The following is a 13,679-nucleotide window of genomic DNA, read 5'->3' as shown; positions in this document are numbered from 1 at the left end:
AGGTGCCACTAAATCGCCACCAAAACAATGTGGCTTTATATAGACTTGACAGGCTTTCAAACTAGTCATTGCAGATCAAATACCATTCAAGATCTAGCAATATCATATCAAACTTACCACTAACAAAGTTGTCCGAAACATATTTTAGGTTCAACTTTAGGTTGAAAGAGAGATGGTTTGACAAGCGAACAAGCCACCATTTTCTTTTTGAAAATGGGAGCAGAGAACCGGAGACTGCATACTAGCAGTGTGTTTATCCAATCCGGTGCATTCCACATGGGGAAATGCCAAGTAGGAAGGGGATACATCACGCATGACACCCAGAGACATCCAGAACAGCAAAATAGAAAGAATGAAAATCCAGGTAAAGGGAGGGGTCTCTGCAGCTAAACACACACCTCCATACACCTGTAGTGAGATTGAGAGGGATTATGTTTGTAATGATGATTATGAGGTACTATGTGTATATGTCTATACATTGTATTTTATGGATAATTCTACTCATTATACCTTTAAGCTGAAGATCAATTCTCTGCTGCCCTATGGTCAGTTCACGGCCATGTCTTTTAAACCTTCCTGGTACTCCCTGTAATTGTTTTAACTAACTTTTAAATCTATTTGTATTGTTTCTATTGTCCTTTTATCAATGCCCATTTTAATGTTATAAATTGTTTTACTTGTATGAACTTTTATAATCTTTTTTCTCATATCCTTATAATCGCCTTTTTTCCTCACCTTTATTTATTTTGCCGTAAACTCAACACAATCGAAAATGAGGTTAGCATTTTCAAGATTTGTTGATGATGTAATACCTAGCTAATGTATTGACATTAATATAATGGGATTACAACCATAAATCAAATAATTTGATCATTTTGATTTGATTTGATTTTGCTTTGATTTGATTTGATTTAATATAATGGGATTACAACCATGCAGCAACTGTAGTCAGGCCAGGATCAGTAGCAAATAACTTTTCATAGATAATGTAACCAGTAATTATAATCAACAGATTATCTTTCACCCAGTGCTGCTGATGGGAAGATGTCTGTGTTAATAAAGTTTACTTTACTTTAATAGTCATGAATTGTGTATTTGTGTGTGTGTTCGCTCCTCAGCAACTGTATCAGACGTTATCAGACTACGACATACGGTTCTACATGTACGAGATCCTAAAGGTACACACACACACACAGTGCAGTAATACAGCAGTGGCAATTCATCTACAGCAAATATCCAGCTGGGGGCGCTGTGGGTAGTTGTTGTTGATAAGTCATAGTTGCCATGCATGACTTTAACACTTTGATTACCGGCCATTAACATGGTAAAGCATGGTTAAATGCCACCACCCACTTCAATGATAGCGTTGTAAACGCATAATCTCTGTCTTAAATTATGGCTATGTGTCTAATCTGCCTGTCGCTTATCAATGACTTGTTTGCAGTCAACATTGTCGAAACGGATTGTTTTTTAATCGGTTCATTTCCGTTTTATAGCATTTTGAAAAGCCCTCGTTTTCAAGGAAAATATATAGATTCCGTGATAAAAGGCATTTACTGGAATATTCTGGAATACACAAACACGTTTGTAATTTTTCTGCCTATTTATGAATAGTTTTCAAATAAACGCTAGATTATCGATAGTATATGTGTACTTATGCACGCTATAGAGGCGGGCTGAAATATCGATTCTCTCATTTCCTAATCGCACACACACAGACACACACACGCATAGGGCAAACGCTTATATCTCTGTGAAAATAGCTCTGATTATCCTAAGACTGGTAAAATAAATTCCTTACCTGAGATCAGATGTTATCCAAAAAGATTATTCCAATTCCTGATCGCCATTCCAAATATCGATCACGCTTATTGATTACAGTGTTGGGTACTGTAAATACATAATCCACGCGTTTTCCGGGCCGGCGAGCACAATGGATTCTTCAGTTGGCTTGAGGGAAAAGTAAAATGAGGAAACTGGCCACCCCCCCTTCGTCAGTGTAAAGTAATGGGGTGCAGTTACACAGGGAGAGACGATAGGGGGCGGTATCTTCCCAATTGAGCTCAGAGAGAGTCTGCAACACTAGCGTGAGGCTCGATTGATGAAATATGAATTCAAATTGCCAATAAAAAGAAAAACGACAAACAAACGCTATATAGCGTCGGGGGCACTCAAAGGTCGGCATGAACTAACGACAAAACGTGTCCGTGGCACTCAATGTGTTAACACTTTAGTTGCCAGAGGACGAGTTTAGGCGTCCTTCCCCGCCATGCTCAAGTTGCCGAAGACGCCGTAACTCGTCTTTGATATCAATATTTCAAAAATCTGTGATCGGAATCATATTTTCCATCCGCAGCCTTCACACACAGTTCAGAGCTCCTCTCAATCCTCTAGCGGTTCAAGAGCGCCATCTGGTGGCCGATCGGCAGAGGCGCCAAACAGGAAGTGATGTGGCTGAAGTGCTGTTCACCCATATTACTTCCGGCCACTCTCTATAGCTCCCGCGACTCCATCTTGACACAATACATAGCGATCCGTTGCCAATAACTCGATAAACAACATGATTTGGACGTATATACCATTATACAACCTGTAAATGGACCGGGTATTTTTACATCCCATAATGGAAAACTGTCTACCCCACGCTGATCGCCCAACGGCCCGCGGAGACTGGGGTGAGTTTTGGCGTGTAATATTTCCGTGTTCGATACTAACTGATCTGATGAACATATGTCCCACATTAGATGAATGGTATAACGCTGCCCACGGAATTATAAACGCCCCCTCGCCCATCCGGTCAACATCAGATGACGTGTAGTAACTTCCAGAAGTACTTCCAGTTGGAATTTTTTATATCGCGCTGATTGCTATCAAACTGTATTTCATCATCAATATAATGCATTTGGGGCTATAAATCACGTTCTGGAGAAAGCTGCAGAAAGAGATGAAAACATACTTATACTTTAGATCATATTTTAGTATGAATATGTGAATGAAAAAGTTTAACGTTGCTACACCATGAACAATACATATAGGACCTTGAATGGGCCCTAATAATGGCAATCTAGCAATAGAATTTAAAAAGTTATAGCCCTGCAAAGAAGGGGAACTTCTCCATGTTAAATAGAGCTGGCAACGGATGGTATATCATGAATTTAATTAAACTGAAGCATTTCATATATAGGGCAAATATAACTGAGAGGGCATACTGTATATCTCCTCATCTTGCACCATGACCTTTTTACACATATACACTGAGGCATCAGGGCAAGTATACTTACCAGGGCTCCAGACTAACTTTTTTTACCACCGTCCCGAAATACAATTGTTACCGTCCCAAAGTGAATGTAAACCGTCCCAAAAATCTAAATGTCGTATCTTTACTTTGGTTTTTCCGTCTATAGTTGTTATTGCCATAAAGACACCATTCAAATGATTAGGAAATAAATAATTTTTTATTTGAAATAATTATTTATTTGAACAATAGGCACGTTATATCAACAGGTAACAACAAAACAACAACCAAAGCAATAACAATATTGAAAGACCTTTCTTATTTTATTGTCGGTGTGTGTGAGAGAGTGTAATGAATGAGCAAGCATGAAATCTCAGTCTCAGTTGCCTCAGTCTTTGTTTCTGTAGAGAAAGAGAAAATATATATATATATTGTTAGTGTTAATGATGTCTTGTAGATTATTATGGATATTTGTAACTATTATTTTAAGGACTGATAGGATAGTTTAAGAAGTAATAAAACTAAAATCATCTGACATATCTAAGGGAGTCAAAGTGTCCAATTCCATGGATACTGTAAGGAATACAAATGTATTCCAAACTGAACATCTTCGGTGGCAGCATAGTCATTACAACAGACATTTGAGCCTCTGGGATTACATAGTTGTGTTTTGTCACACCAGGAAGTCAAGACACACAGTTGTAAGCTAGAGCATAGATATGAGCTAGAGTCAGACATGTAAACCAACAGCCAATAAATGTGAAGTTAACTTTGAACCTCGGTTGTCAAGCCTCGTCAATATAACAGATACACCTAGCTAACATGGGGCGCCATTGGGGCGGGCTGCTTTGAGCACACGCACACACACACACACACACACAGGACTAACGTTAGCTAGCAAGCAGCTATATAGCTAAAACGCTAACTAGAAGCTAACTACTGTATAGAGTTCCAATAGACTAACATACACCTCTGTGATTTAAATGTGTCCTTAGTAACTTATACTCGAGGGTTGTACTAGGGTTGGATGCAGTTCCCCGTTGGTCGGTCTGTCTGTTTTCCATCTTCTGCTGTGTTTAACGTTATCTGTTTGTGAGTGCTCCCTTGACTGATGGCTAGTACCGCAGGAACTTTTATTAAACATTCTATATGTTTGTGGGTTGGCCAGTACCGCAGGAATTTTTATTAAACATTCTATATGTTCGTGGTTTGGCCAGTACCGCAGGAACTTTTATTAAACATTCTATATGTCCGCGGGTCTTGTGCAGTGCTCTCGTGGCACTGTCAACAAAGCGAGCACTCAGAAGACGCGCACCGTTTGCCAGTGCAGTGATATGTGCACTGACAGTCGGCGCAGTTGACATTTTCCAAATAAATCCTCTTCGTGCCCACTGCATCCCGCAGGTTCTGGTTCCCGCCTCATTAAAACAAACACACAAAAATCAATTAATCGCGCCCGTCAAAATCATTGCATTAATTTTCATTATCGCGCGATAAATTGATTTATTGCTTATCACGACAGGCCTAGCTGTCGCTCGTGTTTTTTTCCCTCGCTTATTTTCCAGACGCAGATGTAGTTGCCTCCTCGTCAGTTATATTGCACCCTCTATCTGTTCATTGAAACATGCTTTGAAAATACACCATTCTACTGACAGCTACAATGTAATAAGAGACAGACAACATTGTAACATATCATTGTTTGATGGTAGATAGAGCAAATGTCACGTGTTCGAGTAAATCCTTAGCGAGCAATCAATCGATCTTCGATTAATTGTTAACATGCCTAACATGTGCCTTGGAGTGGAAATGGCAGACGTTCAAAGTCATAACATGTGCAACATGTCATCTAACTAGTGTGCAGTGATGAATGAATCACTATTCGAGATTCAGCTTGAAGCCAGGACTCGTCAGTGTGAACGTTTCAATCGCGACTTAAGTTTAGATTTTGCCATCTGCTCCAGCTGTAAGGAATGGATTCAAGATTCAAGGGGCGGCTGGGTGGCGCAGCGGACATTGTGCTTGTCACCAACGCAAGAGACACCGGGTTCGAATCCGGCTGTCGGCGTTGCCTCCGGCTTGGGCCGGCCGTCATACTAACTCAATTGGCAGAGTTAGCGGTGGGAAGTCGAAGGGTGGTAGTCTGGTCGTTGTGAACAGCGACTCCTACAGGTCGGTTGGGGCGCCTGCACAGCAAAGTCAGGAAAATGGCGGGGGCAGTGTGAGCCTCCTACACGTTACTCCTCGCCAAATGAGAGTCCGCGCTGGCAGGTGGAAAGATGTGACAGGTTGCCTCCACATGTATCGGAGGGGACATGTGATGCAAGGCTTCTATCCTCCCTACAACCGGCCAGTGGGGGGCATATGCGAGCAACGATCAGGACAGGGGAGGGAGAATTGGCACGAGAGGTAAATTGGGATGGGGAGAAAAATCACAGAAAAAGGAGGAGAAAAAGTAGATAAAAAAAAAAGATTCAAGAGGTTTATTTGTCACATACATACCAGGGCATATAGTGAAATGCGGGTGGTCATGCCCGCATCGATTGTGCAATAATACAATATTAAAATAGACATAAAAAACAGGTAAGATGTGCATAAGATGTGCATGATAAAATATACATGCTAAATTCCTGAGAAGGCACTGGTTCCTATGCACACTACTATACAATATACAATTTTAACTCCGTCATTCTGCTATACTTACTATATCTAAACTATACTATACAAGAACCACATCTGTTCTTCCTTAAAGTGACTTTTATATTCCTCATTCCTTTAAAACATTGACGGCCACTGGGATTAGACGGGCCCCACTCTATAAGGCCAGCTTCTCATAACAAGGTTTAACTATGCGTGAGGTTGTTTGTAGAGCTAAATCTATATTTAAAATTATTGCTATGTGTCTATTGTCATTGTCAATTGACACTATAAACCTTCCCTTCAATATGCCATAAAGAATTATTTTTTTCATCAATACGTTCCCATTTTATAGCATCGTGAATATGAACGTTATATCGATTGGTCTAGGCAAATTCCTGCAAAACGAGTTACAGGGCGCTAAGCTAATAACGTTAAATCGATTGGCGTTTCGGCCATACACAAGCTAGAGATAAAACAAAATGCATATGATCGATATCATGTTCCACCATGAATGCATGAAAGGGGGGGGGGGGTTGTTTCTAATTATTGATTACCAATAACGGCATTCGTTATTGAAGCCTCATACACTGATGAGAGGCTTGGCTATGATAGCAAGGCCCGATCGGGCTGTAATTGAAGTCAAATAGCTCTTACCTGTGGCCGGTTGGATCCCAAAAAGGATTTCCCAGTTATTGATCGCCATCTGGTAGATCGATATGTACATTGGCTGATGCTATATTCCTTTACTGCATACTGAATTCGCTGTAGCAAAAACTATTCCATGCGATCTGATGAAGGCATAGCTTCAGGCTAACAGAAAAAGTAGGCCAGAATGAAAAACAAATAACATCCGGTCTGAAAACAAGGAGTACTCCATTCTCGAGACAGCGCCACTACCAGGATCTGGCCGGTAATGCACTTTTCCGAATCCCAAGAGTAGGGTATATCTGCAGTGCCGCTCCGTGACATTGAGTAGGTTATTAAAATGCAATAAAAGCAAAAACAAGCTTATCACGTATATATACGTGGTTGGCCCTTTAAGCATGGCGTCGAATCACGTATTATTATACGTAGTTGGCCATGAATGTGTTAAAGTGACTTTTCCATTTTGTTTAAAGTGACATTTTGTTTAAAGCGATTGCAGCATGTGTGTTTGTGTGTGTGTTTATGTGTACTTGTGGGTGGAGAGTTCAGTGTTCAGTGCTCTGATTTCCAGTATTGGTGTCCATCGTGTCCCCAACATAATCCGGCACAACAAATGCATCGGGGGCATTGGACGCGTTTCAATGTGATCGGGTGAACCGCTAGACTTGCCTGACCCAAAATACTGCGCCCGGAGGGAATTAAATGTAACACCGGGTGCAGGGGAGGAAACTAACTTTTTGGCTTACCAGCCAACTGGCGAGTATCTGATTTTTTTTACCAGACAAACTGATTTTTTACCAGCCAAAAAAAAATCGCTAATTGTGATAATTACTTCTTTGTATGTCTTCGTCAAAATTGATTTTCAATCATAGTAAAAATCACACCGTGTCTCTACTCTTTAAAATATTTATTAGCATAAAACATTAATAACAGTCTCTACTCTTCACAATATTAGCATACAACATGTATTAATCACACTGTCTCTACTCTTCAAAATATTAGGATATCACATATTAACATGAAAGAGGGAAATATTCTGGACTGGGTTGGGCTGAACTAGGCAGTGAAAGATGCTGGGCTGGGCTGGTCTAGGTTGGACTGAGTTGGGCAGTGAAAGAACCAAGCATTTCACTGTAATGTAATAGCTAAATAAAACAACTTGACTTGTTACATTTGCACTCTGGTTGTATGCCAAATGTATTCTGGTTGTACTGTACTTGTGCTGTAAGATGACAATACATTGGAACCGAATCGACAACGCTAGGGGTTCAGCAGGTGTATTCTGAATGCCAAGTATGACAACATCACCGTTGTGAAGGGCATATGGGCGAGTGGTGATATGGGGGGAAACCCGGTAATAATAAAATGTCACTCGGCTGCATTTAAGCAAAGCCGCTCAGTATAGTCCACTATGTTGAACGCGCGTTATGGTAGCTTGTTACATGCTAAGTAGCTAGCCGGCTAATGCTGGTTGACTTGTCATTCTCATCCGACTCGAAGGAGACGCGTCGCATGCTGTTGTTCGCCCCCATGTCAGACCGCACTGATATCCGAAAGCGACGACTCTACATGCAATTATTTTCATCCACTGATGTGTTTTTGTCTAAGTTTGTCTACGTTGTCAAGCCGGTGGCAGGAGTCTGTAGGTCCGCGCACAGTGATCTGTCCACTTCCCCTAGATGGGCGGCATCTTCTAGAAAATGAGTGTTCATTGGAGGAGCTTAGAGCGCATCTGTACAACGATGATGTTCATTGGTTATGGTTGGATTATTATGAGGCGCAAATGGGAGGAATCAAGGGGGGAGTCAGAGTTCGGCTTGTGCCAGTGAGCGAATCAGCAGATTGCAGAATGATTTTTTTGTTTTGTTTTGTAATTACTAGTACTCGCCAGACTGGCGAGTGCTCTTCATGAATTACTCGCCAAACGTAAAAAATACTCGCATTTGGCGAGTAAAGTGGCCTAATTTCCTCCCCTGACCGGGTGTGAAGAAAAGGTTTAAAAGGGTGGGCGATAAAAAAAATAAAAAATAAAACAAATAACGATGAAAACCCGAGTATACTCAGGTTTTCGGGGGTCCTGGCGCTCAACGCATGGCGAGATAACCCGACTATCCTGACCTCGGGTCTGGCGTCCAATGAGTTAATCAATAATAAAATAATCGTTAGTTGCAGCCCTAGTTGTAAATATGGTTCTGTTGTAAAGATGGTTATATTCTGTTTTAAACATGGTTCTATTGTTCTGTTGTAAACATGGTTCTCTTTCCTCCAGGCTTTGGACTACTGCCACAGTATGGGCATCATGCACAGAGACGTCAAACCACACAACGTGATGATCGACCATGAACACAAAAAGGTATTTAACTAGAACTTAAACTACCTACCAACTACACCTAATTACCCTAAATTAAACTACCTACCAACTAAACCTGCTACCTTGACCTAAACTACCTACTGTACCAACTAAACCTACCCATACTACCTACCAACTAAACCTACTTACTACCCTAAATTAAACTACCTACCAACTAAACCTACTTACAACCCTAAATTAAACTACCTAGCAACTAAGCCTACTTACTACCCTAATTAAGCATTACATCACGCGACGGAGTGTGTTATACAAATGAGATCACGCCTATGGGTGGTTGTTAGGCCCGAGGCGCAGCCGAGGGTCGTTAGACCCCCATATGCGTGATCTCATTTGTATAACACACGACTTCAAGTGATGTAATGCGTTTATACAATGACCGAATTCACCCAACCTTATTGCTATACAATAAACACAGTAATTGAAGCATAATGGAGATTTATTCACAAAACCATCCACAGAGAAAGTAGATCCAATAGTAGATCCACTAGTAGACACCAGAGGGAGCTCCACAAACCATGTTAAACCCAGATTCGGCTCAAACAAGGGACTAAACACCCTACCCACAGCTGTAAAGGAATTTGAATCACTACCCACTTTCAAAACCAAAAGAGAGCACCTACGGGAGACTGCAATTCTAAACTGGCCCCTGTAAATGTCCTAACCCAACCCCCTCCAATGTACAGTAAATGTCCTAACCCAATAATACACAAGACCCTTTTCTTTTCTTGGGACCAAGTAAGGTTTCGCCGATAATCCAATGTACAGTTACCCCCCACCCCTCGTTCAAAAGCTATTCATACTTCCATTTTTCTATCTATGGCAGATTGATTCAGACAGAAAAAAAAAGTAATTCGGTTGTGGGAGGGATCTGGGGTCACGTGGAGTGCGTTATACGAAATAACCACCGGTAACGTTAGGTTATGACTATAACCAAGTTCTGTTAGTATAGCGACGCTCGGCATCGCTCTCTGCACTATCTCGCATACGTGCACGCGCACTGAATAAAGACCACAATGTACCTTTAATCCCAATATTCGTCTGACCACACCCCTATCAGCTTACCCATATAAGCAGGGGTGGGGCCACCCACTCTCCTCCTTCCCAAGCTTTCGCCACAAGGCGAGGTCAAAGGCTGCAGCGGCGTCGGATGCCGAGCGTCGCTATACTAACAGAACTTGGTTATAGTCATAACCTAACGTTCTGTATCGTATCGCTCTCGCTCGGCATCGCTCTCTGCACAAGGGAGGCCGAGCGAGAGCCAACGGCCGACAAATACACCCCGCTGACAGCCCCCCACAAACCATCAGAACAGGGAGGGCCGAGCCCCCCCGACCCACCCTAATGGCGGGCACCCCCCCTATTAGGGGCTTCACGGGAGGGCGACGGACCCGACCGTGCGAAGAGGCACTCAAGCAACTCAACGCACAGGGTGAGCAGACCGTGGCTTGACCCCACGACTACACACACGCACAACCCGCATGCCACCCGGGAACGAACGGAGGAACAACCTCGTTACTGCCCCCAGAATCACGGGGTCAAGGGCAAACCCAACCCCGTGGCAAGGCCGTAGCAGCGGAGCACGAAGGAAGACCCAGACCCACCAAAAGGACTGGACTCCCTAGAATGGGGGCCCGGAGAAGTCCATGATGCCAGCATCAAGACCCCACCAGGTGGGCACGTAGTGCCCCGCCCCCCACATCGCCAGCGTATTCGGACAAAGGCCCCTCAGTTACTGCACCTGGTATTCCCAGGCGGAATCCCATCCAAGTACTAACCAGGCCAGAACCTGCTTAGCTTCCGAGATCGGACGAGATCGGGCGTGTTCAGGTTGGTATGGCCGTAAGCCGAGCGGGCCCTGTCCCCCCAATAGTACACCGCCTGGCACACTGACCCTGCAGAACAGGCAGTCAGCATGGCCGTAAGCACACAAAAAAGGTTAACCAACGGAAGCAGGCAGCGCACCGGGGAAAAACCAGGCAACAGGCTGTTAACCCTAGCCTGGAGACTGCGGACGAGACAGGCGCCAGAGGGGACAGCTGAACACAGCCGCCCCGGCGGAAGGAGCGTAAGCTGGCGGTGTTGCATGACCAAGCCTCCATTTAAAAACCCCCACCCAGAGGGGTCGAGGCAGAGAAGGCTGACACGATTGGCAGACGTCATGAACGTGCAGGGGCACCCTCAACGGTGAACCCGGGAGTTGACACTGCTCCAACACACCAGGGAATCAACCACCTCGGTGTTACCCAATGCGGTGGTTGTTCCTATAACCCCTCAAGAAAAAACTCAAACACACCTGCGGGTATACACCGGCTATACCGCAGTACAAGTGTTTCAGTTTCCAAAAAGGGTTAACCCAGGCCTACGGGTCGCAAACATCACTTCGGACCGGGCCTGGCGGTACGGGAAGCACAGGGTCACCAGAGGAGGTCAAAAAACCACCCCCACAGGCCCCTCTTCGCCATGCGTGAGAGAGGAGCGAAAAATAATGGAGAACCAGCCCCTAAGCACACCGTACCTGGTATTCCCCGGCGGTCTCCCAACCAAGTACTAACCAGGACCAACCTGTGTAGCGGCCGAGATCCGACGAGATCGAGCGCGTACAGAATGGCATGGCTGTAAGCCATGACGACAGTGCTGAGTAAAAACATACCCAACCAGGGTCTCCATAGCGCTTAACCCTGTGACACCCAGACCGACCTGGCATTTTTCCCCCTGAAAAAAGCCCAAGTCCCTCAGGGTACCAGAACAGCAGATCTGCATCCCCGGCGGACAACGGGTTCAACTGATCTGGACCAGCGTGACCAGAACCAGTCCCGTGCCCTAACCACGCCGACATGCCTACTCCAGGAGAAGGGCAGATATGCGTGTTGATCTTAACATGAAAAGAAGGCGCCACCCAGACGTTCGGACGAACCGCGCCTGGTGGCCCACCCCAAGGGCGTGAGACCCCACCACATATGTTCAGATCCATCCCGTCATCATCCCCCAGACATGAACGAGAATCCGTCGACAACCCACCCAGGTCATGGGATGTGGTCGTCGGAAGAGGAAAAACCCCCATCTCAGTTGCTTTATAAAAACGCTGTTTCAACCACAAGCAACCAAGGCGTGCCAGTCAATCGCCTGTTTACAGCGAGCTAGCACTATACGTGCGTCGGGACACACCCCCATCAATGAACAGGCTATTTAGACCTGTCATTGAATCCCCAAGGCGCCCAGGGGAACGACAAGAGGGGTGTGACACTCCCTAACTCCAACACTTCTGGAATAGAAAGAAGGAAGCATCAACAGTATGTATCCCAGTCTACACAGCCGGGGTAAAAAATGTTCACATTTTTACATCCCACCACCCTCCCATAGGAAAGAGACGGGGATCCCCAGAGAGACTTCCCACGCGAGCTGTACAGATTGAAAAGAATATATTGCACCTTGAGCCATGTAAAAAACTGGTTTTAGGGCCTCCGGGGAAGAGGCACTGAACCCATACACACTCAATAAACGAATTGAATCGAATATACATACAATAGAAAAGGACCCTTCTAGAGGGTCCACTCACTTTGACAATCTGAGGAGGAAGGCTCTGTACTCTGATGGAGGCTTCCTCACATGGAAGAAGGAGTCCGAACTCACAGAAGGCCTGAATAGGCGCTTGGTGAGGAGGAGCCCTGATCACCCCCCCTGAAAACAGATCCATCACATGGACCTGAACAGCACACGGAAGTCCTACCAACAGAGACGCGCACGGTGACGTACTCTATGGCGGGGGAATTCCTGCGGTGCACACGCCCAATATACCAGGCCGTGGGACCAGGAACTCCCTCCCCCCCCCCCCCCCCCGTAACGTGCCGAACCGCCACGTGACGGGAACCTTGAAGGACAGGGGGTGTACCCCTGACCGACAGAACAATGGGGAGAGGAAAGGTTACCAGTTCACCCCTTTACGACCCCACACCCATGATACGATGTAACGACAAAAAGAGAATATGACACAGTCATAGTCAGCTCTATGAAGCGTTTCACAGCTCCACACAGCGCATGAGCTAACCTGCTATCTGATTTTTACTAAGGAAAAACACAGAATAGAGAGGGCTCTAAGAACCCCGGTCCAACATACACATGTGCTTCTGTGGCCAGTACAACCCAGTTGTAGGTCACATGACACACACAACCCATCATCACCTACAAAAAATGGCAAAAACACTCAACAGAGGAACGCCGTTTTTTTCACAATGAGAGAATACATCATTCTTGATTAGTATCGACCACAGGCCTTGCTAAGCACACATGACAGCAACCAAACCAATTTCCCTTTAGGAAATAAGTTTCTCCAGCAGATTTAGCACAACCTCAGCAATCAAGCTAAGAGTTACATCGTATCCCTACCACACAAAAGACACAATTAATGCACAACATGTCTGATAGGAGGATGAAAAAGTCCCCAGGGAACCGGGGGGGAAACACAATCCTCCTATTTTACCCTCAATACGGCCAGTTAAAACAGGAAAACCTGTTAATGTGTGAACACACTGTTCATTGTCATTACAGTCTGAGAAAGAACATTCTTTTACTCACTTGTCACCAAGCATAGCTTCATAGGTTAGTTACCTTAGTTGTGAGTACACGGCCGTGTTTCTCACACAACAACCAGATCATTACATCCCGTTTGCACGGAGAAGCTAACTGCCAGTGACAAAAACAGCTCACACATAACCCGCAACGTATCCTAAATGCATTGTAGCAACACACGTTTTGGGAAAAACACCGTTATTCACAATACATTTAGCAAAGTAA

The 13,679-nt window shown here is 44.5% G+C and overlaps 1 protein-coding gene across 4 annotated transcripts in view; it reads left to right on the top strand.

The window, feature by feature from the left end:
• Positions 1-13,679, top strand: part of LOC311227709 (casein kinase II subunit alpha) — a 58,022-nt gene that overhangs the window by 26,261 nt on the left and 18,082 nt on the right. For 3 of the 4 annotated variants that reach the window (XM_084313472.1, XM_084313469.1, XM_084313470.1), the window contains 2 exons: positions 1,119-1,178; positions 8,787-8,870. In XM_084313472.1, coding sequence (XP_084169598.1) covers positions 1,119-1,178; positions 8,787-8,870 — 144 coding nt within the window. The remainder of the gene's footprint in view (positions 1-1,118; positions 1,179-8,786; positions 8,871-13,679) is intronic. The other variant, XM_084313471.1, reaches the window with a different exon arrangement.

This window comes from Notolepis coatsorum, assembly GCF_963971535.1.
Source record: "Notolepis coatsorum genome assembly, chromosome: 4".
Classification (NCBI taxonomy): domain Eukaryota; kingdom Metazoa; phylum Chordata; class Actinopteri; order Aulopiformes; family Paralepididae; genus Notolepis; species Notolepis coatsorum.
This window is presented reverse-complemented; position numbering and strand designations above follow the sequence as displayed.